The sequence below is a fragment of the Oncorhynchus tshawytscha genome, linkage group LG30 (assembly GCF_018296145.1).
Source record: "Oncorhynchus tshawytscha isolate Ot180627B linkage group LG30, Otsh_v2.0, whole genome shotgun sequence".
In the NCBI taxonomy this organism is placed as follows: Eukaryota; Metazoa; Chordata; class Actinopteri; order Salmoniformes; family Salmonidae; genus Oncorhynchus; species Oncorhynchus tshawytscha.
Genome location: NC_056458.1, coordinates 6,666,225 through 6,692,181, shown reverse-complemented (window position 1 = coordinate 6,692,181; position 25,957 = coordinate 6,666,225). Strand labels below are relative to the sequence as shown.

Below are 25,957 nucleotides of genomic sequence, written 5' to 3'. Positions count from 1 at the left end.
TCAGAAGGAGAAGTGGGTGCTTGTTTATGGAAGGACAGACTTAACTGTCTTGTCAAACAATGTTTTTCTTCGCGTAGTAGTTCTCACACACGCTTAGGGTGCCTATGTACAAAACCTCTACAGTTTTCGGTGGGCTTTCATTTTAAAATCAACGCTGTCAATATAGATCGTACAATATAGATTTTATTCCGGTCTACATAAATACATTCAAATCACAAAGCTGAACCTTCAATACATAAAGTTTAAAACTTTGTGATAGGTCCTGCCCCCTCCTGGGTAAATGCCAGAGAGAAAGGCTAGTGCAAAAGCTGGTCATTAGTCGCAAATGGGAGCGAGCCTAACCATGACTTATGGTAGCATACATTGGGAGGACCTGGGAAGACTTCTAATCTTGTTTTGTTGTCACGATCCTAGTATCACAATGTATCTGAAAAGAGAGAACTCATTGTTAGCCTTTTATCGACAAGACTTTGCTAGCATTAGCACCTGATATGAAAAGTACACTGGTTTGTTCTCTGATTTCCCCCCAAAATATCTTAAAGTTGGCATAAATGTTACTATAAAAGGATTTATAATGAATTGACAACATTTTGTGGCAAGTTATTTGGGTGTTACATAAGCCTGCAGGTTGACCACTAGGGCAATGATTAAAGTGTTGGGTGCTGGCAGGCTGTTATTGTGCGAAAATGTTCAGGTTTGTTGTACCTGCTGCGATCATGGTTTGGCCTCTGCAGCTCTTATCTGGTTTCTTCTGGTTTATTTTCCTCTGGTTTCTCTTTTTTCATTGGCTGTGGAAGGATTCATGGTAGGATGTGAAAATTCAGACTGGTCAACCCATTCCAAATAATCTGCATTGATCTGCACAGTAACTCTGTACCATCTCCATCCTCAGGATCAAACTAGTTTTGACCTTACAAGATGAGCTCACCTTCGCCTCCACTGACTTGAACACCTTCTCTACGTTAACGTAGCCCTGCAGGGCAAAATCGTACAACGAGTCTCCTGTGTTCTGTGGGAAGGAGGGGAACCGATAAATCGGTTTAAGCAAAATAGTATACATTAAGAATCAAACATCACAGGATTAAGAATGACCCTACAACACCGTCTTATGTCTTGGTATGGAACAATATGCATTATCTCCCACACGAGTAGGTTAAAAAAACAAACATCTTACATACAGTATTGACACGCTAACTCACCTTGGCGATTGATGCGGCTTGCTGAGGGTAGTACATAGTGTAGCCCACAGCCATCAGTCCTGTAGGATAGATCAGCTTCTTCACCCTGGAGCCTAGAAGACAGAGGAGAGAGGGTCACATAGACCATATTCAAGGAGATTAAAAACAAGAAAAGGAAGCCGGAGAGGGCAACAGGAAGCAGCAGTAGGTTTGAGATTTGTACCCCGGCCTTGTATGGTCAGGAGGCTACAGCTCTGCCTCTGGCACAGAGACTCAGAGTGCTTGCTTAGCACAAGGACAAGTGGATAAAACCCCTAAAACAATTGAGATCAAAAACAGGGTACTCTTCATCTAAACCCAAAACTTACACCCACTATTTACCTCTTGCAAGAAAGAGTCCAAGGATACCAGCAAAACCAATGACCCCAGCCCGGGGGTAGAATTCAGCAGGAGGGTTTTGCAGGAAAGTGAAAGTCTCTGAAATAACAGAAAGTGACTCTGTTACCAAACTGAAACAGACGTTCTATCTGTACAAATGGGTGTACATTACAGTGTATGAGTAATGAGTCCACTTTATGTGTATCATGGGGTGTGTGTTCTCTTACCATTTCCTAATTGGATGGCACTTTCAACCTTGGGCTTCACTTGTCCAATGGCACCCTGAATCCCACAGGAGAAGAGGACAGTACAGTGAACACGTAACGTACATCAGCTCATGTCACCCAATCTCTGCACCTTCAGAGCCATTCAATAATGGATCAATGCTTATTTTTCATTGTTACAGAACAAGTTGACATTTAATAACATGATAATATGGTATTTCACAGTAAATATGCTCTTGCTCAGTAATCTTCAATTCAAGTTAACTGTGTACTTGTGATTGCTTTATATTGTTTGTACTGTGATTGTTATAGTGGTAGTATAACTAGTGGTAGTGTAACAGGTGTAAAATATACTTTATGTATTTTACTGAAAATCTCTCATATTTATTTTCATTTATTATTTTATGGTTATTTTGATATGTATTACACTACTTTCAAGGATAAATTATTTTATTTATTTTCTAAATTGTGTTGTTGTCGTCATCAACGGGAGCCATGCTTTTACTCCTCAGTTTGCTCAAAGCGAGATGAGAGGCAAACATACTTGTGCATGTTAGTCCAGGCGGCAGCATTAAAGTTTGCCTTGCATTTGTATCCATACCATGCAGCAATTAAAAGAGAGACAACTGGCAGAATTGTGTCCAGAGCCTTCTCTTTCCTTCCACCTACACCTCACCAGAACACAACACAGAAAGGTACTGGTACAGAACTGGTTACAGTAGGACTGCCACGCCCTTAGAACCCTCATACAGTTCTGTTTGCCTACGAAAAGACCTGTCTTTATTTACCCTGCAATAGAGTCAGAATTACCTACAATACAAAGGTTTATTTGACTGTTTACAATCACGATTTGTAAATTGGGTTTTACAGCCTAAAGCACAGGTCAATTTGTCACCCAGTAGGGAGCTCTAGTTGAAACATCAACCAACAGCACTTTGTGTACCCTTGAAACGTTGCAAAGACATTCTGCACTGTAAAAGAGCAACTACCAATAAAGTTCCAACCACTGTACTTTACTGACAAACATGTGATGCATGTTAATGAGCTGCTTATCTCCTAACTGAGGGAGCCAATGGGGCATGAGGTCAGATGGGTGACTTAGAAGCAGTGATCACAGCCACAAACAGAAGCTTCTAGAGCAAAAATGGAACAGCCTGGCCGAGCAAAAATGGAGAGGCTGAATGGGTTTGAAAAAAACATTTACAGAGTACTTTACCAGTCTTTTAGACATAACAACTAACCAGCTGAATCTCAATCCCTCTCTGTGAGTTTATGATGATTGTGTGTGTCATCAAAGCGCACAACAGAATGGTGTACGGTCTATACTCGATTTGATATTTTTATGAAAAAGTTTTAAAATCAGAGGTAAAGTTTGTATTGCTACAGATTCCGCGACCCGGTCAGCCGCAAGTTTGTGTTCCGGATTCCTGTTAAGTAGCAGTTAGATGCAAGCCATCGTGAAAACAGAGCAGGCTAACGGCTAACGCTAACAGAGCTAGCCCACCAGTGTTTTTAACCAACCCTGGGCACAAATCAAATCAAAGAGCAGCAGGAAAATAACAATAGCGTGGCCATATACCTGGGGCACCGGTACAGAGTCAATGTGCGGAGGCACCGGTTAGTCGAGGTAATTGAGGTAATATGTACATGTAGGTAGAGTTATTAAAGTGACTATGCATATAAAATAACAGAGTAGCAACAGCACAAAAGGGGGGGTGGGGTGGGGGCAATGCAAATAGTCTGGGTAGCCATTTGATTAGATTTGATTAGACTCCTGAACGAGTCTTATGGCTTGGGGGTAGAAGCGGTTTAGAAGCCCCTTGGACCTAGAATTGGCACTCCGGTACCGCTTGCCGTGCATTAGCAGAGAGAATAGTATGACTAAGGTGGCTGGAGTCTTTGACAATTTTTAGGGCCTTCCTTTCCCCAACAGACAGATGTTAAGCTCAACTCTGCGGCCCATGGGAGACGACACTCTCAAGGCGTAGGAGATTGGGGAAGAAGTCTGGCCACCCTTCATCTATTCGAGAAGATGTGATCCAGCTATCAAACAGCTTTTCCTCGCTTGAGACGGACCTACCAGCCCCGGGAATCAGCACGGATCCTGGGTGTATAGCAACAGCCAGCGGCCACCCAGTGAGATTTTGGCCTGCCCTAGATCTGTGGACCGACCAAGGTCCACTTTTACCCAGGAGTTCGTGTCCATGACATCAACTCCCTCCTGCCCACCGTTCTGGCCAACTACTCCAATATTGACACCATCATCACATGTAGGTTTTAATGACCTTCGTTTTAGGCGATTTGAGGATCTGAGGGAGAACTACAAAAAAATGTTAAACACCCTCGCTAGCACAGGGAAGATAATAATTATCTCTGGCCACCTCCCTGCTACCGAAGGGGTTTGGAACGTTTCAGACGACTCTTTGCCCTGAACGAGTACCTGCAGACTATTTTTTAAATTTGTTGTGGGAGCAACCATCACTTTTTAAAAGAGACAGGATTCACCCTAACTGCAGGTTGTTGTTTTTTTACTAATGCTTTCAGCTGTAAGGACATTTTGTTTGGCGACTTTGGATCTTTTGAGCAGCGTGCTATACTGTTTAAATGGCAGCCACCAGTGCTGGCCATAACGCTCTATTGGCCACCAAATCACTGCCACACTTTCTTTACTGATTTATCTGAACTATTGTCTATTGTCCTTGAGAACTGTGACAAAATCATTGTGGCCCTGGTTATTACCAAGGGGCTTTCTATTGACATACAGTGGTGCAAAAAAGTATTTAGTCAGCCACCAATTGTGCAAGTTCTCCCACTTAAAAAGATGAGAGGCCTGTAATTTTCATCATAGGTACACTTCAACTATGACAGACAAAATGAGAAAAAAAATCCAGAAAATCACATTGTAGGATTTTTAATGAATTTATTTGCAAATTATGGTGGAAAATAAGTATGTGGTCAATAACAAAAGTTTCTCAATACTTTGTTATATACCCTTTGTTGGCAATGACAGAGGTCAAACGTTTTCTGTAAGTCTTCACAAGGTTTTCACACACTGTTGCTGGTATTTTGGCCCATTCCTCCATGCAGATCTCCTCTAGAGCAGGGATGTTTTGGAGCTGTTGCTGGGCAACACAGACTTTCAACTCCCTCCAAAGATTTTCTATGGGGTTGAGATCTGGAGACTGGCTAGGCCACTCCAGGACCTTGAAATGCTTCTTACGAAGCCACTCCTTCGTTGCCCGGGCGGTGTGTTTGGGATCATTGTCATGCTGAAAGACCCAGCCACGTTTAATCGTCAATGCCCTTGCTGATGGAAGGAGGTTTTCACTCAAAATCTCACGATACATGGCCCCATTCATTCTTTCCTTTACACGGATCAGTCGTCCTGGTCCCTTTGCAGAAAAACATGATGTTTCCACCCCCATATGCTTCACAGTAGGTATGGTGTTCTTTGGATGCAACTCAGCATTCTTTGTCCTCCAAACGACGAGTTGAGTTTTTACCAAAAAGTTATATTTTGGTTTCATCTGACCATATGACATTCTCCCAATCTTCTCCTGGATCATCCAAATGCTCTCTAGCAAACTTCAGACGGGCCTGGACATGTACTGGCTTAAGCAGGGAGACACGTCTGGCACTGCAGGATTTGAGTCCCTGGCGGCGTAGTGTGTTACTGATGGTAGGCTTTGTTACTTTGGTCCCAGCTCTGCAGGTCATTCACTAGGTCCCTCAGTGTGGTACTGGGATTTTTGCTCACTGTTCTTGTGATCATTTTCACCCCACGGGGTGAGATCTTGCGTGGAGCCCCAGATCGAGGGAGATTATCAGTGGTCTTGTATGTCTTCCATTTCCTAATAATTGCTCCCACAGTTGATTTCTTCAAACCAAGCTGCTTACCTATTGCAGATTCAGTCTTCCCAGCCTGGTGCAGGTCTACAATTTTGTTTCTGGTGTCCTTTGACAGCTCTTTTGTCTTGGCCATAGTGGAGTTTGGAGTGTGACTGTTTGAGGTTGTGGACAGGTGTCTTTTATACTGATAACAAGTTCAAACAGGTGCCATTAATACAGGTAACGAGTGGAGGACAGAGGAGCCTCTTAAAGAAGAAGTTACAGGTCTGTGAGAGCCAGAAGTCTTGCTTGTTTGTAGGTGACCAAATACTATTTTTCCACCATAATTTGCAAATAATTCATTAAAAATCCTACAATGTGATTTTCTGGATTTTTTTCTCTAATTTTGTCCGTCATAGTTGAAGTGTACCTATGATGAAAATTACAGGCCTCTCTCATCTTTTTAAGTGGGAGAACTTGCACAATTGGTGGCTGACTAAATACTTTTTTGCCCCACTGTATCCTCTATTGTTGATGTTGCTTTATCTGATCACCACTGTGGATTTTTCACTACCTTGTTGCCCATAGCACAGGGTAATACTGAACACATTATTTAGAAACGCTATCTTACCTCTGAAGTTGCTACAGATTTTATTGAGTGTATGAACAATTACTCCACCACCTATTCTGTCTTCCTCTTGTGATGATTAAGTTGAAAACCTTAATAGTAAATTAAGGACAACCATTGATGCCATAGCTCCAGTAAAGTTGAAAAAGGTCACATCCAAACGGAGATTCCCTTGGATGAGTGAGGAAACAAATCAATTAAGAAGTAATTGCAGAGCGGATGTGGAGAAAGTCAAAGTTGCACGTCCATTATGATATTCTGAGAGAGCAACTTGGCATTTATAACAAGGCAATTAGAAATGCCAGACAAGCTCATTTTTATAACTTGATCACTATTAAATCAGAATAATTTGAGAGTGCTCTTCTTGACCATTAATGGCCTGATAAATCCTACCCCCCGCAAACCTATGTGAACTTTCCTCATCTAAATGTGATGAGTTTGCAGCATATTTCAAAGATAAGATAATCAATATTAGGCTGGGTATCAGTCAAGCAAGACCTAATGAGAAGTTTGATACAAAACTGTGGACATATTTTTATTTAACCTTTATTTTACTAGGTAAGTCAGTTAAGAACAAATTCGTATTTACAAAGACTGCCTACCCCAGTCAAACCCGGATGACGCTGGGCCAATTGTGCGCCGCCCTATGGGACTCCCAATCACGGTCGGTTGCGATACAGCCTTGAATCAAACCAGGGTCTGTAGTAGCACTGAGATGCAGCGCCTTAGACCAAAGCGCCACTCAGGAGCCCAAAAGAGATATCAAAACATTTTTAGCGTTGCTTTTCCTTCGGGTCTTTTTTAATTGTTCAGTTTGTCATTCATTTTTTTTATTTTTTTCATCTTATATTTGTTGTGCAGTAAATATTTCAGCTTTTATTTTCATTGTATTTTATTTGTTTTTTCCCCCCTGCAAAGCACATTATGTTGCATTCCATGTCTGAAATGCACTGTATAAATAAAGCTTGATTTGTTTTGATTTTAAATCATGTGTGAGTGGCTATGGGGGAGTACCTGAACATTTTCCACTGCTGAATGGCTTGTTTGCTGAAAGGGGAGCAGATCATTGTCGTGATCACAGGGGCAGAAGCAGAGCAGCACAATCATGACTAACACTTCATTGGTGATAGACAAAATCATTTCAACACGTGCAATGATTATTGATTGCAGCATGGAATCAACAGTAAATGTTTACTGGCCATGATGAAACACTGTAAAGATTTATCAGCCATTGTGAAACAGGATGTATAATAGCTCTAGACACAAAGGAATACCAGTAAATATTAACTGGTCTCTGGGAAAATAAGTACTGTTCATACTCAAAGAGAAAACAAAGACGAATTGATTTTAGTGAGACCTACTGTGGTTAATATTTACCAGTCACAACTAATCACAGTACATCTTTGCAGGGGTGCATTGTAAAATACGCAAAAGCAGCTGGGATGATAATGTAAAGCAGGGCATAAACATTTCACATTACAGTGGCCATGTGAAGGTATTTTGGAGTGAGGATGGGGTATCAGACATTATGAATCTTGCCTGGAGTTGCATATCTAAACAAACACCCAACAACTGTCCTTATTTTTCAGATAGAAAAGACTGTTCCTAACAGAGGAAAGAATTACTATCACCCAGTAGATCACAGGTGAGTAGGGTTATCAATGTACCTGACACCAAGTAGTGTAGGGCTCTGCCAGTTTCCTTAGAGTGGTAACACCTTGCTCCAAGTGCCCTATCTCTGGCTCCACATAGCGGAACTTCTGCTGCGGTATAGTGTAGAGGGAGAGCTGTAACAAACAATATGGGTCAGTTACCTCATCCCAATGTGGGCTTGCCTCAGATTGGATGTATGCTGAAAGACTTCAGAAAGTGTGATTGTGCGCACAATGCGGTACCTCATCTGTATTTAAGGTGACATTTGGATTGTCCTTGGTGGCAGCAAACACAGTCCCTGAAATCAGGCATAGGGTTCCAGGCACAGCAGCCACACCTGCTACCTGGGAAGACACAGGATGACTGGGACATCAATGGGGCATTTCCATCTGAGACTTAACCCACACCAGTGTTGTGGCCAGCGTTTATGTTAACGTAAGCTCAAGTGTTATTTTTCGGGAACTGTGTTTGACACAAGACTTGGGGTGAGTGGAATCAACAACCTCTGCATCATCAAGACAGTTGCTTTGCGAGAAGGTGTTAACCGTGGAACGTGTAAACCCATGTTCACAGTTAGCCATTGTTATTTAAAATGCCAACTGAAAAATACCAAGCACAGTCAAAGCAGTTCCACTGAGCCTTTTTGGTAAAACACTGGGGTAAGTCTCAGGTGTACATTTGCAGTTCGGTCTACACCTTCTCACGTGAAGATGGTAGGTCTCGCTGTGAGTAACGTGAATCGAGTCAGCCAGGCTATTACCTAGTGAGGCCATCACAATGTTGGAAATTTCACCTGTCAAGCAGTACATTCACACCTGGAAACACCAAAAGAGTAGAAGCTAGAAGTTGTAATGGAATTGAGAATTGTGGCCTTTAAGTCTTACAGAAGATCAATGTCGCCATCTAGTGTAAAAAAAAAAAAGAGTATATTGTTCATCCCATTAAGTAGGCATGTGACAATACCGGTATATCGAGTGTCTGTCTAGTTCATGAACTTCTAGCCTAAAGCAGTGGTTCCCAAACGTTTTCGGTTACTGTACCACCAACTGAATGTTGTTCTGCCCAGAGTACCCCTTCATATGCTCTCACGAGTCTCCTCAAGTACCGTGTGGATAGACCAAGTAAGGACCTACAGAGTGTGGTAAACTCAGCCCGAACGCGTGTGAAAAACTAGCTGAGTTTTCTTACTTTCGACTTTAGTTGGCTATGCATGAGTGACAAGAGACAGCTACTTCAGAGCGCCAGAAACTCTAAGTATCAGTATGAATGACTCCGACATAATGAAGAAAAATATATACTGTGTTATGCATTTAATGCAATGCCCTTGATAATCATGGTGTCTTGCTCGCTGTCCTTACGCCCTCTGTGCTTCACCGGGGGATCGATTCCCCTTAATTTTATTGAAACAGATCGCTATTCAACTAAAACAGTAAATTAATAAAACACATAACTCAGTGTGGACTGAATCGGAAATAAATTAATTTCCTAACATTAAGTTATTACGTAGTACATAAAGTTTCTATTCTCACCTTGTACATGATCCTTTTTTTTGTTTTTACCGTGCCAAGCTTCGAGTACTTACGGTGTCCGAAAGGGAACATGCTGCGCCTCAGGTCGCATTCCAATCCGAAACTCGCTATCTTCCCTCAGCTCTTCATCTCATAGGCCGGTGTTCTCATAATAAGGCCAATGACTAACCAGATAATTACTTGATAATAAACTATTTGTTAATACACACGTTATTAACACATAAGAATGCAAAGGTCGACAATCAGTTTGTACATTTTTTTGCAGGCTTTTTCCAATGCTATCTGGGATCCTTGGGACATCCCTATCCTCATTGAAGTTGACATTGAAAATGATTAAGGTAAGGAAGGGTCCCTAACCGATTTAAAATGGTTAGGGTTAGGAAAGGATTAAGGTTAAAGTTAGGCTAAGGGTAGGAGTTAGGGTATGGGCGTCGCAACGATTCCGTATAGCACCAACGCTCTGATTAGCTCAGGAAATGTGTCTTTACTGGCCGGTGAAGTTAGTATTCTAATCGTCCCTTAGCAACTCGTCTCTAACAAGATACACCACAGGCAGAGAAAACAGCATTGCTGGAGTGGAAAATGGAATATGGGTAAGGGTCCGGTCCGTAGATTAATTGTACAAGACGAGGCCTCGCACATGATAAAGTCTGCTTCTGTTGTTAAATGTCTGACCTTGATATATTCTGAGTCTCTGATTGTGAATTTACATCATTCAGATTCAATCAAGAGGAGCGTGTATTTTCCGCGAAGAAGATCCAGACATACTGGAGGTCTCACCAAGACAAAAGACTTTTCCAGCTGATGTCGCTCACTGTTCGTGCTGCTGTGAGTGCTTGAGTTGAAGCCTGGCAGCCTTACTGATCAACACAACATTGCAATTCAGATTTAAATTGATCATAGGCTAAATATCCTTAATATGAACTCAATTATAGGGGAGCTGTGTGAAAATCTGATATAATCATTATATCAGATGTTCACTTATGTACAGTGGCTTGCGAAAGTATTCACCCCCCTTGGAATTGTTCCTGTTTTGTTGCCTTACAACCTACAAATATATTTTTGGGGGGGTTTGTATAATTTTATTTACTCAACATGCACTTTGAAGATGCAAATATATATGTTTTTGTGTGAAACAAACAAGACATAAGACAAAAAAACTGAAAACTTGAGCGTGTATAACTATTCCCCCCCCCCCAATGTTAATACTTTGTAGAGCCACCTTTTGCAGTAATTACAGCTGCAAGTCTCTTGGGGTATGTCTCTATAAACTTGGCACATCTAGCCATTGGGATTTTTGCCCATTCTTCATGGCAAAACTGCTCCAGCTCCTCAAGTTGGATGGTTCCACTGGTGTACAGCAATCTTTAAAGTTATACCACAGATTCTCAATTGGATTGAGGTCTGGGCTTTGACAAGGCCAATTAAAGACATTTAAATGTGACGAAGGTGAACCTCTGTCCCAGTCTCAAATCTCTGGAAGACTGAAACAGGTTTCCCACAAGAATTAGTCTCATCTGACCAGATAACCTTCTCCCATATGTTTGGGGTGTCTCCCACATGCCTTTTAGCGAACACCAAACGTGTTTGCTAATTTTTTTCTTTAAGCAATGGCTTTTTTTCTGGCCACTCTTCCGTAAAGCCCAGCTCTATGGAGTGTACGGCTTAAAGTGGTTGGATGGACAGATACTCCAATCTCCGCTGGGCAGCTTTGCAGCTCCTTCAGGGTTATCTTTGGTCTCTTTTTTGCCTCTGATTAATGCCCTCCTTGCCTGGTCTGTGAGATTTGGTGGGTGGCCCTCTCTTGGCAGGCTTGTTGTGGTGCCATATTCTTTCAATTTTTAATAATGGATTTAACTGTGCTCCGTGGGATGTTCAAAGTTTCTGTTATTTTTTTATAACCCAACCCAGATCTGTACTTCTCCACAACTTCGTCCCTGACTTGTGTTGAGAGCTCCTTGGTCTTCATGGTGCCGCTTGCTTAGTGGTGTTGCAGACTTAGGGGCCTTTCAGAACAGGTGTATATATACTGAGATCATGTGACACTTAGATTGCACACAGGTGGACTTTATGTGACTTCTGAAGGTAATTGATTGCACCAGATCTTATTTAGGGGTTTTATGAATACTTTTGCAAGGCACTATAAGTGGGCTAGAAAGTGAGTCATTTGTTTTTGTCATTGTTCTGTTCAGGAGCACTGTCTTGCACCTGCTATTCTCCGCCAACTCAGCCCCAGTGAAGCTGATCTGGTCAGAGATCCAAGCATGCACTGCAAGGTCAGATTCAGGTACCCCATCTGTAGACCTAATCCCCATTTTGCTGCTATGGTCTCAACAAGTGTAAAGATTGTCTGGTAAATCCAAATTAAAATGCTGACCGTAAAAAGCATGTGGATGTAGTTCTATTCAAAGAGACCAAATTGCATGCTAAACCTCACTAACACAGTAATGGGCCTGTTTTTGTTCTTTGGCTGATAGATTTTCAGGGTCCCAGTTTCCTCCAGTGATTGTCTTCAAGATATTCCACCTTGGAGGAGGAAGACAATATATTTCTGGGAAAAGAGTGTTCCGACCATCTAATCAGGTAAGCCTGAGAGAGACATCTCTTATCTGAGAGAGACATCTCTTACCTTTCATAATATACTGTATGGGTCATTCTACATAAGAGGTATAAATTAGGGGTTGAAATAAAAAAAATTGTAACCTATTCCTCCCAAATGTACAGCACAAGTCTTCCAACATATGTCATATAATACACACACACATATTTTGTGTTGCATATTTGACATTTTACCTGAATTGCTTACCACCCCACTAAATGTGTGAAACTGTGAAACTACTGAAACTGTGAAACTACTGAAACTGTGACAAAGTTGCAATAAAGAGAGAATAATGCACAGTAGTGATCATTTTGATGAATCTATTACAGATTAATTTAATAAATTGTATTTGCATACCAAATTAACAAAATAGTAAAAACATTACTTTAACCAGATTTTCTAAACCTTTAAATAAGCCATTGAGGGCTTCCACTATTTAAAAGTAGTCAACTGGGTGGGGATTCCTATGGGTTGGGAGTGATAAGCCAATGATCTTCTTCAAATTGGGTTGCCTATGATTTGGAGCCAAGACCAAGATTAATACCAGGACATTGGTCCCAACATCCAGACCCAGTGAGTTGAGACCATGACAAGTTAAAAAACAAATTGATGTGATCTTCAGTGGTCTCAAGACCAAGACCACTAGATCAAGAGTCCATGGGTCCTTCAATTTGTATGGGTAAAGTACAGTAGGGTAAAGTACAGTACACTAGAGCACAGTACAGAACAGTAAATTAGGGTACAGTAGAGCACAGTACACATTAGAACACAATACAGTACAGTACAAATCAAATCAAATTTGATTTGTAACATGCACCGAATAGAACAGGTGTAGAGCTTACAGTGAAATGCTTACTTACAAGCCCTTAACCAACAATGTAGTTTTAAGAAAATACCCCCCAAAAAAGTAAGAGATAAGAATAACAAATAATTAAAGAGCAGCAGTAAATAACAATAGCGGGGCTATATACAGGGGTAGCGGTACAGAGTCAATGTGTCAATGTGCGGGGGCACCGATGTCGAGGTAATTGTGTACATGTAGGAAGAGTTACTAAAGTGGCTATGCATAGATAATAACAGAGAGTAGCAGCAGCAATGCAGAAATCTGGGTAGTCATTTGATCAGCTGTTCAGGAGTCTTATAGCTTGGGGGTAGGAGCTTTTTAGAAGCCTTTTGGACCTAGACTTGGCGCTCCGGTACCGCTTGCCGTGCGGTAGCAGAGAGAACAGTCTATGACTAGGGTGGCTGGAGTCTTTGCCAATTTTTAGGGCCTTCCTCTGACACTGCCTGGTATAGAGGTCCTGGATGGTAGGAAGCTTGGCCCCGGTGCTGTACTGGGCCATACGCACTACCCTCTGTAGTGCCTTGCGGTCGGTGGCCGAACAGTTACCATACCAGGCAGTGATGCAACCCGTCAGGATGCTCTCGATGGTGCAGCTGTAAAACCTTTTGAGGATCTGAGGACCCATGCCAAATCTTTTCAGTCTCCTGAGGGGGAATAGGTTTTGTCGTGCCCTCTTCACGACTGTCTTGGTGTGCTTGGACCATGTTAGTTTGTTGGTGATGTGGACGCCAAGGAACTTGAAGCTCTCAACCTGCTCCACTACAGCCCCGTCGATGAGAATCGGGGCGTGCTCGGTCCTCCTTTTCCTGTCGTCCACAATGTAAAGCAAAGTACATTATTGACATCTATGGTGTTGTCAAACAGATGTCAATGTTTGTGCTCTTGGGGGGTTGAAGCCCCCCTGCTGTCTAAGATTCTCAATACTTTACACTTTTTCCTGAAATGTGCACTTGTCCACTACCCACATATGGGTCCTCTGTAGCTCAGTTGGTAGAGCATGGCGCATTACACTTTAGATTAAAGATAGCCTCAATGGCGCTGCCCGTGCTGTCACAAACTATATACAGTTGAAGTCTGAACTTTACATACACTTAGGTTGTCATTAAAACTCGTTTTTCAACCACTCCACAAATTTCTTGTTAACAAACTATAGTTTTGGCAAGTCGGTTAGGACATCTATTTTGCATGACACAAGTAATTTTTCCAACAATTGTTAACAGACAGATTATTTAACTTATAATTCACTGTATCACAATTCAAGTGGGTCAGAAGTTTACATACACTAAGTTGACTGTGCCTTTTAAACAGCTTGGAAAATTCCAGAAAATGATGTCATGGCTTTAGAGGCTTCAGAAAGGCTAATTGACATCATTTGAGTCAATTGGAAGTGTACCTGTGGATGTATTTCAAGGCCTACCTTCAAACCCAGTGCCTCTTTGCTTGACATCATGGGGAAATCTAAAGAAATCAGCCAAGACCTCAGGAAAAAAATTGTAGGCTACCACAAGTCTGGTTCATCCTTGGGAGCAATTTCCAAATGTCTGACGGTACCATGTTTATCTGTACAAACAATAGTATGCAAGTATAAACACCATGGGACCACATAGCCGTCATACCACTCAGGAAGGACATGCGTTCTGTCTCCTAGAGATGAACATACTTTGGTGCGAAAAGTACAAATCAATCCCAGAACAACAGCAAAGGACCTTGTGAAGATGCTGGAGGAAACGGGTACAAAAGTATCTATATCCACAGTAAAACAAGTCCTATATCGACATAACCTGAAACGCCACTCAGCAAGGAAGAAGCCACTGCTCCAAAACTGCCATAAAAAAGCCAGACTACAGTTTGCAACTGCAGATGGGGACAAAGACCCTACTTTTTGGAGAAATGTCCTCTGGTCTGATGAAACAAAAATAGAACTGTTTGGCCATAATGACTATTGTTATGTTTGGAAGAAAAGGGGGAAGGCTTGCAAGCCGTAGAAAACCTTCCCAACCGTGAAGCATGGGGGTGGCAGCATCATGTTGTGGGGGTGCTTTGCTGCAGGAGGGACTGGTGCACTTCACAAAATAGATGGCATCATGAGGGAGGAAAATGATGTGGATATATAGAAGCAATATCTCAAGACATCAGTCAGGAAGTTAATGCTTGGTCGCAAATGGGTTTTCCAAATGGACAATGACCCCAAGCATACTTCCAAAGTTGTGGCAAAATGGCTTAAGCACAACAAAGTCAAGGTATTGGAGTGGCCATCATAAAGCAGTGACCTCAATCCACTGTATCACAAACCTGACTCAGTTACGCCAGCACTGTCAGGAGGAATGGGCCAAAATTCACCCAACTTATTGTGGGAAGCTTGTGGAAGGCTACCCGAAATGTTTGACCCAAGTTAATCAATTTAAAGACAATGCTACCAAATACTAATTGAGTGTATGTAAACTTCTGACCCACTAGGAATGTGATGAAAGAAATAAAAGCTGAAATAAATCATTCTCTCTACTATTATTCTAACATTTCACATTCTTAAAATAAAGTGGTGATCCTAACTGACCTAAGACAGGGAATTTATACTAGGATTAAATGTCAGGAATTGTGATAAAACGATTTTTTATGTATTTGGCTAAGGTGTATGTAAACTTCCGACTTCAACTGTTTTATTTATTTATTAGTATCCCCAATTAGCTTCTTCCTCGGCAGCGGCTACTCTTCCTGGGGTCCAAACAGGAAACAACACAACAAATAAAATACATAATATACATAATTATACAATCATACATATCACTACATTTACATTACAATTTAGCCATTCAGCAGACGCTCCCATCCAGAGCGACCCACAGCTTGGGTATTCATCTTAAGATAGCCAGGCGAGACAACCACATATCACAGTCGTATCCCAACCACGTATCAGTTACATACAGTGCATTCAGAAATTGTTCAGACCACTTGACTTTTTCCACACTTTGTTACATTACAGCCTTATTCTAAAATGTTTTTTTTTTTTTAAATCGCCCTCATCAATCTACACACAATACCCCATAATGACAATGCAAAAACAGGTTTTTATACATTTTTGCTAATAAAAACCTGAAATATCACATTTACATACAGTGGGGCAAAAAAGTATTTAGTCAGCCACCAATTGTGCAAGTTCTCCCACTTAAAAAGATGAGAGAGGCCTGTAATTGTCATCATAGGTACACTTCAACCATGACAGACAAAATGAGGGAAAAAAATCCAGAAAATCACATTGTAGGATTTTTTATGAATTTATTTGCAAATTATGGTGGAAAATAAGTATTTGGTCACCTACAAACAAGCAAGATTTCTGGCTCTCACAGACCTGTAACTTCTTCTTTAAGAGGCTCCTCTGTCCTCCACTCGTTACCTGTATTAATGGCACCTGTTTGAACTTGTTATCAGTATAAAAGACACCTGTCCACAACCTCAAACAGTCACACTCCAAACTCCACTATGGCCAAGACAAAAGAGCTGTCAAAGGACACCAGAAACAAAATTGTAGACCTGCACCAGTCTGGGAAGACTGAATCTGCAATAGGTAAGCAGCTTGGTTTGAAGAAATCAACTGTGGGAGCAATTATTAGGAAATGGAAGACATACAAGACCACTGATAATCTCCCTCGATCTGGGGCTCCACGCAAGATATCACCCTGTGGGGTCAAAATGATCACAAGAACGGTGGACAAAAATCCCAGAACCACACGGGGGACCTAGTGAATGACCCGCAGAGAGCTGGGACCAAAGTAACAAAGCCTACCATCAGCAAGGGCATTAAAGATGAAACGTGGCTGGGTCTTTCAGCATGACAATGATCCCAAACACACCACCCGGGCAACGAAGGAGTGGCTTCGTAAGAAGCATTTCAAGGTCCTGGAGTGGCCTAGCCAGTCTCCAGATCTCAACCCCATAGAACATCTTTGGAGGGAGTTGAAAGTCCGTGTTTCCCAGCAACAGCTCCAAAACATCCCTGCTCTAGAGGAGATCTGCATGGAGGAATGGGCCAAAATACCAGCAACAGTGTGTGAAAACCTCATGAAGACTTACAGAAAATGTTTGACCTCTGTCAAAGGTTATATAACAAAGTATTGAGATAAACTTTTGTTATTGACCAAATACTTATTTTCCACCATAATTTGCAAATAAATTCATTAAAAATCCTACAATGTGATTTTCTGGATTTTTTTTCTCATTTTGTCTGTCATAGTTGAAGTGTGCCTATGATGAAAATTACAGGCCTCTCTCATCTTTTTAAGTGGGACAACTTGCACAATTGGTGGCTGACTAAATACTTTTTTGCCCCACTGTAAGTATTTAGACCCTGCACTCAGTACTTTGTTGAAGCACCTTTGGCAGTGATTACAGCATCGAGTCTTCTTGGGTATGACGCTACAAGCTTGGCACACCTGTATTTATGGTGTTTCTCCCATTCTTCTCTGCAGATCCTCTCAAATTCTGTCAGGTGGCGTCGCTGCACAGCTATTTTCAGGTCTCTCCAGAGATGTCTCATTGGGTTCAAGTCGGGGCTCTGGCTGGGCCACTCAAGGACATTCAGAGACTTGTCTCGAAGCCACTCCTGCATTGTCTTGGCTGTGTGCTTAGGGTCGTTGTACTGTTGGAAGGTGAAGCTCTCTGGAGCAGGTTTTCATCAAGGATCTCTCTGTACTTTGTTATTTTCATCTTTCCCTCGATCCTGACCAGTCTTCCAGTCCATGCCGCTGAAAAATATCGCCACAGCATGATGCTGCCACCATCATGCTTCACCGTAGGGATGGTGCCAGGTTTCCTCCAGACGTGACGGTTGGAATTCAGGCCAAATAGTTCAATCTTGGTTTCATCAGACCAGAAAATCTTGTTTCTCATGGTCTGAGTGACCTTTAGGCACCTCCAAGCGAGCTGTCATGTGGCCATTCTACCAAAAAGGCCTGATTGGGGGAGTGCTGCAGAGATGGTTGTCCTTCTGAAAGGTTTACCCATCTCCACAGAGGAACTCTGGAGCTCTGTCACAGTGACCATCGTGTTCTTGGTCATCTCCCTGACCAAGGCCCTTCTCCCCCAATTGCTCAGTTTGGCCGGGCGGCCAGCTCTAGGGAGAGTCTTGGTGGTTCCAAACTTCTTCCATTTAAGAATGATGGAGGCCACTGTGTTCTTTGGGGACCTTCAATGCTGCAGAAATTTGTTGGTACCTTTCCCCAGATCTGTGCCTCGACACAATCCTGTCTAGGAGCTCTACGGACAATTCTTTCAACCTCATTGCTTGGTTTTTGCTCTGACTTGCACTGTCAACTGTGGGACCTTATATAGGCAGGTGTGTGCCTTTTCAAATAATGTCCAATTGTCACGATCGTCGAAATAACATTCGGACCAAGGCGCAGCGTGATATGGGTTCCACATCTTTTTATTTGTGAAACGCACAAAACAATAAAAAGCAAACGATATGTGAAGGTATGGAGTGCTCACAGGCAACTACACATAAACAAGATCCCACAAAACACAGTGGTGAAATGGCTGCCTAAATATGATCCCCAATCAGAGACAATGATAAACAGCTGCCTCTGATTGTGACCCATACCAGGCCAACAGAAAAAAACAACCTAGATTACCCACCCTAGTCACACCCCGACCTAACCAACATAGAGAATAAAAAGGCACTCTATGGTCAGGGCGTGACACCAATAAATTAAATGAACCACAGGTGGACTCCAATCAAGTTGTAGAAACATCAAGGATGATCAATGGAAATAGGATGCATCTGAGTTCAATTTCAAGTCTCATAGCAAAGGGTCTGAATACTTACAGTATGTAAATATGTTGTTATTTTTTAAATACATTTTTTATATATTAGACAAAAATTGTTTTTACTCTGTCATTATGGAGTATTGTGTGTAGATTGATGAAAATTTTATTTTTATTTATTCCATTTTAGAATAAGGCTGTAACGTTACAAAATGTGGAAAAAGTCAAGGGGTCTGAATCCTTCCCAAATGCACTGTAATACAATACATAATACAATGCAAAATGCATAAAAATGCCTGTGTGTCTCTTCACAGTCCCCGTCGTGCTGTAAGGTGTTCTTTTATCTGTTTTTTTAAATTCTGGTTTTATTGCTAGCTTGAGAAACCTGCGGTGACAAAGAGTTCCATTTAGTCATGGATCTATTTAATACCATGTGTTTTCCAGCCTCTGTTCTGGACCTGGGGACTGTGAAGAGACCTCTGGTTGCATGTCTTGTGTGATACAGATGAGTGTCTGAACTGTGTGCCAACAGCTTGAACAGAGAGTTTGGTACCTTCAACACATCACCACCTCAAACAAAGATCAATAGTGATGCAGTCAATCTCTCCTCAACTTTGAGCCAGGAGAGATCCATGTCATTGACATTCTCCCTTCGTGTACATCTAAGTGCAATACATGATGCTCTGTTTTGGACCAACTGCAATTTGCCTTCTTTGCCGCAACTGACCATAGAACTGGACAGTAGTCCAGGTGCGACAAAACTAAGGCATGTAGGACCTGTCTGGTTGACTGAGATATCAAGAAAGCAGAGCGACACCTTATCATGGACAGACCTCTTTCCATTTTAGCAACCATTGAGTCTATATGTTTTGATGGATTGATAGATTCCATGATAGATTCCTAGCTACGGTGCCACCCAGCAGTCAGGTCTCTTCAACTTACTCAATAGCCACATTATTCAATAATAGATCCAGATAAAGTTTGTTTTTGAGATATTTAGCTCCAGCCTATTTCTTGTTACCCATTCTAAAACTGACTAGATCTCTATGTTAAGGGCGTTAGTTATTTATTTCACTGTTGCAGCCGACGTGTATACTATTGAGTTGTCAGCGTACATGGACACACAGGCTTGATTCAAGGTCAGTGGAAGGTCATTAATAAACAAAAAAACAATAATGGTACAAGCAGGCTGCCCTGTGGTACACCACACTCAACCAAATTTGCATTAGAGAGGCTTCCATTAAATAAAACCCTCTGTGTTCTATTCGATAGGTACAGTAACTGTCCATCCATGATAAAGGCAGAGGAAGTTAATCCATAAAACCTACGTTTCAGCAATATGTTATGATCAATGATGTCAAAGGCTGCACTGAAGTCTAACAAAACAGCATCCACAATCTTATTATTATCAATTTATTTGAGTGCCCTTCCCTATAAGCATGCTGAAAGTTGTTAATTTGTTTTCTGTAAAAGAACATTGTATTTTTTCCAAAAGTTTGCTAAGCATCGTTAACAGGCTGATTGGTCTGCTGTTTGAACCATTAAAGGGTGCTTTGCTAATTTTGGGCAGCGGAATGACCTTTGCCTCCCTCCAGGCATGAGGGCACACTCCGCCTTCTAGGCTTAGATTGAAGATGTGGCAAATAGGAGTCGTGATGTATTCCGCTACCAACCTCGGTAATATACCATCCTGGTTGTCGGTTCCATATGGTTTGTCCTTATTTATTAGATAGCAATACTTTTTTCACCTCTTCCACACTAACTAACTTTGCGGAATTCAAAGCTACAGGGCTCATCTTTCATTATTTGGTCCGTTATGCATGAATATGAAGGCTCAGTATTTGTTGTTTGCATGTCATCCCTAAGCTTACTAATCTTGTCAACAAAAAAAGTTATTAAAGTGGTTGGCAATATCAAAGGGTTATGTTATGAATGATCCATTAGCCTGGAGCTGAGTTAGCTTTTCTGCCTAGAATTTAATGTACTCCAGAGCTTTTTAGAATTGGAATTTGCTCAAGAGCTTTTTGCTATCATTCTTTATATAATTTATCTTTGTTCTATAGTATGCTGTAAAACTTCAATTAAACACTGAGTTTCAAATATCCGCCTGTCCCTTTTGATAGCCGGCAATGGCACACAATTCAGCAAATAAACGCCTGTTTCAAATAAGTGCTGGGTCTAAATGAATTTTTTATGAGGTTACCATGAATTACCATGATTTTTTTGCAAGTTAAATGTTTGATTTGTTATATTAAATAATTCAGTAATAACAAACAAAAAATTATGGCAATCAGCTGCTAACAGCTGAGAACTACTAGCTAACTGTGAAGCACAAAAAGTCAACTTTAGGAGTAGACCCCCAGAAATCAGCCTAGTGGCGAATAAGACAAAATAAATGTGACACATTGTGTAAATGATACCACGTTAGTGCAACAAATTAAGAAATGCATTAAATTGCTGGAAGTGAATGCTGGAATTAAACAATGTACTATGCAAATGAGCAAAAGCTATGTGCATTAATGAAATAGACACCTGGCTCAAATAGAAGCCAGCCTCTAATAAGCACCTGTTGTGTTCTGTGATTTAAGAAAATAAACGACTGGGCTATTAATTGAAGTTTTACGGTAGTTTCTTCTTCTTTTTGTTTAGTTACGTGATTACTCAATTTATTGTATTTTTGCCAATCTGCTGTATTGCTAGACTTATTTGCCATTCTCTTAGCCACATCCCTCTCAGCCATACAGTTTTTCAATCATCATCTATCCATGGGGATTTGGCAGTTTTATCAGTCAGTTTCTTTATGGGTGCATGCCTGTCAGTAACCAGAAGAAGCAATTTCATAAATGTTTCAAGTGCAGCGTCAGGATGTTCCTCATTACACACATCAGACCAACAAATATTTTTAATATCTTCAACATAGGAATCATTGCAAATCCTGATCACTTATGCACTATTTTAGGTCCAGTCTTTGGAACTGTTTTTTCTAGATATGATCACAACATCTGATGGGTATGGATACTACTTTTGAGTAGATTTCTGCAGCATTAGCAAAGATGTGGTCAATACAAGTGGATGATTTAGTTGGTTCGACATGTCTCATATCATCTAAACCTATTTGTACTTCCATGTAGGCCACAACAGACACCTGCAGGATGATGGGAAATAGGATATTCATCAATCACATTATTGCTGATGAGATCCAGAGGCAAGGGAGAATGATTTCTGACACGTCTTATATCACCTGTATGAGGGACTTTATGCAGGTGAGATTGAGAACATTTTTGATAAGAGTAGTCTTCACATTCAGAGCATTTTAGAGCAATACTTTTACATCATACATGAAACAATTGTACCATATGCAATGGACATGATTTCAAGACAAATCTGACAGCACTAGTATGTACCATAATTTTAGTACTCAAGTCACCTTGACGAGCTACCTGCATACCTTGGAGGGCGAGAGAACACTTGGAGGTCTCTCTCTCTTCAAGGACTGTCACGAAACATCCTACAGTGGGATAGCTTGGAGGTGGGCGGGAAGGGCACTGTGGCAGACAGGCTAAGGCAAGAGCTGCTGCTGTTAGCTCCTCAAATTCCTTGCCCTCTGATTGGAGGAGCAATCCCACCTCGGATGCTCAGGTAAGCATAAAGACAAGCTCAGGAGGGCACTATGAGTGAGATTCCCTACTGTATTAGGTCATTATTGTGGTTTCTTGCATTTACAATAGGAAGATATACTGTATACACTGAGTGTAAAAAACATTAAGAACACCTTAATATTGAGTTACATCGCCTTTTACCCTCAGAACAGCCTCCATTCGTCAGGGCATGGATTCTACAAGGTGTCAAAAGCGCTCCACATGGATGCTGGCCCATGTCGACTCCAATGCTTCCCACAGTGTCAAGCTTGCTGGTTGTTCTTTGGGTGGTGGACCATTCTTGATGCACACAGGAAATGGTTGAGCATGAAAAACCTAGTTCTTGACACAAATCGGTGCGCCTGGCACATACTATCATACCCCATTCAAAAACACTTAAATCTTTTGACTTGCCGATTCACTATCTGAATGACACACATACACAATCTATGTCTCAACTGGTCTCAAGGCTTAAAAATATTTGTTTTACCTGTCTCCTCCCCTTCATCTACACTGATTGAAGTGGATTTAACAAGTTTTTTTATTTAACTAGGCAAGTCAGTTAATAAGGACAAATTCTTATTTACAATGACGGCCTCAATATGGGATCATAGCTTTCACCTGGTCAGTCTGTCATGGAAAGAGCAGGTGTTCATAATCTTTTCTACACTCAGTGTATATACACATTACTTGAGTAACTGTGGTTTACTACTCATGACAAATGGCATCATGATGGCAATAGTCTTCACTTGATCCTAGGTCTCCTGCTGCTCCCCCCTCTTCTGTGGTTTCTACAGCACGCCATGCCTCACAACCTGCCACTAGCTCCACCCCACTCCCCTCAACTCGCCGCTCTGCCCGTGCACGCACCACAGCTGCCCGCATGAGACATCTGTATATCCTTGGGGGTACACCAAAGGTGAGTTTATATGAAACATATACTGAACAAAAATATAAATGCAATATTAAACAATTTCAAATATTTCACTGAGTTACAGTTCATATGAGAAAATCTGTCAATTGAAATAAATTCATTAGGCCCTAATCTATGGTTTTCACATGACTGGGAATACAGATATGCATCTGTTGGTCACAGATATCTTTAAAGAAAATGGGCCTCACAAGGGCTTCAGGATCAAGTCACAGTTTTCAAATTGCCAATCGATAAAATGCAATTGTGTTTGTTGTCCGTAGCTTATGCCTGCCCATACCATAACCTTACTGCCACCATGGGGCACTCAGTTCACAATGTTGACATCAGAAAACCACTCACACACATGACTCTATACACGTGGTCTGCGGTTGTGGGGCCTGTTGGATGTACTGCCAAATTCTCTAAAATGACATTGGAGGCGGTTTATGGTAGAGAACTGAACATCAAGTTCTCTGGCAACAGTTCTGTTGGACATTCCTTCAGTCAGCATGCCAATTGCACGCCACCCCTAAAAACTTGAGACATCTGTGGCACTGTGTAGTGTGACAAAGCTGCACATTTGAGTGGCCTTTTATTGTCCCCAGCACAAGGAGTACCTGTGTAATGATCATGCTGTTTAATCAGCTTCATGATATGCCACACCTGTCAGGTGGATGAATTTTCTTGGCAAAGGACAAGTGCTCACTAACAGCGAAGTAAACAAATTTGTGCACAAAATGAGAGAAATTCAGGGGTTTTGTCCTCCTGTGGAAAATTTCTGGGATCTTTTATTTAAGCTCTTGAAACATGGGACCAACACTTTACATGTTGCGTCAATTTTTTTGTTCAGTTTATATACACACCATAAATTGTACTTGCTCATATGTTTTTTTTTTTTTTTTTTTGGGGGGTCAATCAGCGCTGTGCAGTAGATAACAGGACATAGCAGAGGTAGCCTCGATTCCTGATCAGTTTATTTCTACATCGTTCCACAGGATGAGAATAATGAAACAACAGAGAAAAACCACAACCCAGAGAGAGGAGAGCAAGAGAAAGACATGGAAGGAAGTGTAAAGCCTGAAGCACCCCAGATAGTTTGGCCATTGGGATTGGAGGAAGACTCCAGTGAGGATTCCCTCTCGGATTCTGAGTGGGAAGAGGAAGCAGAGAAACTCTGCTTGTGGACAAGACAGCTTGCTCTGGATGATATGGACAATGTGCCATCCACCTGAACTAGAACTTCAACTTGAGCAAGACTAACCCTAACCCAAAAAAACATTTTCCACTCCTATGGCTGTTCATTTTCTCTTCTCTTGCTTTGTACACAAATCTAATAAAAATGCTTGTGTAAATTAGTGTATTAGCCTACAGCTGTGACTGGGTATTCTACTGCCTCAACCTAAGGCCTGGGCTTTCGTGTTACAGGTGGTAGAGCAGTAGCCTCGATAAGACTGGAAGACTGCGCCATAAAACTAAGATCAAGCCTGTCAGCTGTTCTCACTCGCGCTACATTTGTGGCAGTGGTGGGATTATTATGGTGGCGTCACAGGTGCTGGAGAAGTATGTGTCACCTGCTAGCAGTGGGGCTTTGTGCATGTGTAACCGGTTCTGTACGTTGTGTTCTGGTGAGGTGTAGGTGGAAGGGAAGAGAAGGCTCTGGACATAATTCTGCCGGTTGTCTCTCTTTTAATGACTGCATGGAATGGATACAAATAGAAGGCAAACGTTTATGCTGCTGTCTGGACTTAGGCTGGACAATAGAAAGAGTCAAAATTCACCCAAGGCTGACAAATGGCATAATAACGTTGGCTAAACTGGAAAACTAGCGCGAGCCTATAGCAAATAAATGGAATTGAAGTTCGCAGAGCCTCTAACTGGAGTGACGCTTAGAATTCCATTTCGCCTAAATGGCACCAAAAAATTTAGCCCTTTTTATTTTACCACTACAATCTGTTTGTAACGGTTCTCTTGTGGTGAAGGAGAGTCGGACCAAAATGCGGCGTGTAGATTTGCGATACATGTTTAATAAACAAACATAAAACACGAATCTATACAAACACTACAAAGCAAAGAACGTACCGAAAACCAAAACAGCCTATACTTGTGTAAACTAACAAGGACACTAAGGACAATCACCCACGAAACCCTTAAAGAATATGGCTGCCTAAATATGGTTCCCAATCAGAGACAACGATAAACACCTGCCTCTGATTGAGAACCACTTCAGACAGCCATAGACTTAACTAGAACACCCCACTAAGCTACAATCCCAATACATACACACCACATACAAAAACCCATGCCACACCCTGGCCTGACCAAATAAATGAAGATAAACACAAAATACTTCGACCAGGGCGTGACACTGTTCTTAGGACGAAACTGAAAAAGAACTCATGTAGAAAGTAAACATCTGCACCTCCATGGTGCCAAGTCAGGGATGCAAACTTGGTGAGGCCCAAAAAAGTGACACTTGCAAAAAAAATCCCTGCTAGAGGGAAATGCAGGTTTTAACTAATTATACAAAAAATAATATGATCTACATGATCAGTCTGTTGTGTAAATTAAAAAGTGGTTAATGTGAACCTAACTCACAGCTAAAAAATGTAAAGAAAGCAACCCGGTGTTGTTTCCTAGACTTACCTGCAAATGACACTCAAGTCTTGAGAAAAAACAATACACTAATATTGCAGTTACCCATGACAGCCTTTATAATAGAATGCTTGTGACCATACACATCTAAATATTGCACTTGGGGGAAAAACAAAATAATTTAAAAGTAGAAATA

At 41.4% G+C, this 25,957-nt stretch overlaps 2 protein-coding genes across 4 annotated transcripts; one reads left to right on the top strand and one right to left on the bottom strand.

Annotated features, from left to right (window-relative positions):
* Nucleotides 1–165: 165 nt before the first annotated feature.
* On the bottom strand, nucleotides 166–9,531 carry apooa (apolipoprotein O, a). 2 transcript variants are annotated; one of them, XM_024394669.2, is made up of 10 exons: nucleotides 9,419–9,531; nucleotides 8,132–8,233; nucleotides 7,904–8,023; nucleotides 7,251–7,283; nucleotides 1,784–1,838; nucleotides 1,560–1,655; nucleotides 1,200–1,291; nucleotides 929–1,009; nucleotides 706–788; nucleotides 166–427 (listed from the first exon to the last, which is right to left on the bottom strand). In XM_024394669.2, the coding sequence occupies exons 1-9, from the start codon at nucleotides 9,488–9,490 to the stop codon at nucleotides 738–740; spliced, it is 702 nt and encodes a 233-aa protein (XP_024250437.1). In that variant the 5' UTR covers nucleotides 9,491–9,531; the 3' UTR covers nucleotides 166–427; nucleotides 706–737. The 2 variants fall into 2 exon arrangements, with proteins under 2 accessions (XP_024250437.1, XP_024250438.1); XM_024394670.2 differs by lacking the exon at nucleotides 7,251–7,283.
* lg30hxorf58 (linkage group 30 CXorf58 homolog) lies at nucleotides 9,513–25,164 on the top strand. Of its 2 annotated transcripts, none has more exons than XM_042309248.1 (7): nucleotides 9,513–9,756; nucleotides 10,138–10,246; nucleotides 11,611–11,705; nucleotides 11,896–12,001; nucleotides 21,750–21,881; nucleotides 23,016–23,175; nucleotides 24,165–25,164. In XM_042309248.1, exons 2-6 carry the CDS (start codon nucleotides 10,223–10,225, stop codon nucleotides 23,079–23,081), a joined length of 423 nt encoding a protein of 140 aa, XP_042165182.1. In that variant the 5' UTR covers nucleotides 9,513–9,756; nucleotides 10,138–10,222; the 3' UTR covers nucleotides 23,082–23,175; nucleotides 24,165–25,164. The 2 variants fall into 2 exon arrangements, with proteins under 2 accessions (XP_042165182.1, XP_024249040.2); XM_024393272.2 differs by lacking the exon at nucleotides 9,513–9,756 and adding an exon at nucleotides 9,766–10,011.
* The last annotated feature ends 793 nt before the right edge of the window (nucleotides 25,165–25,957 follow it).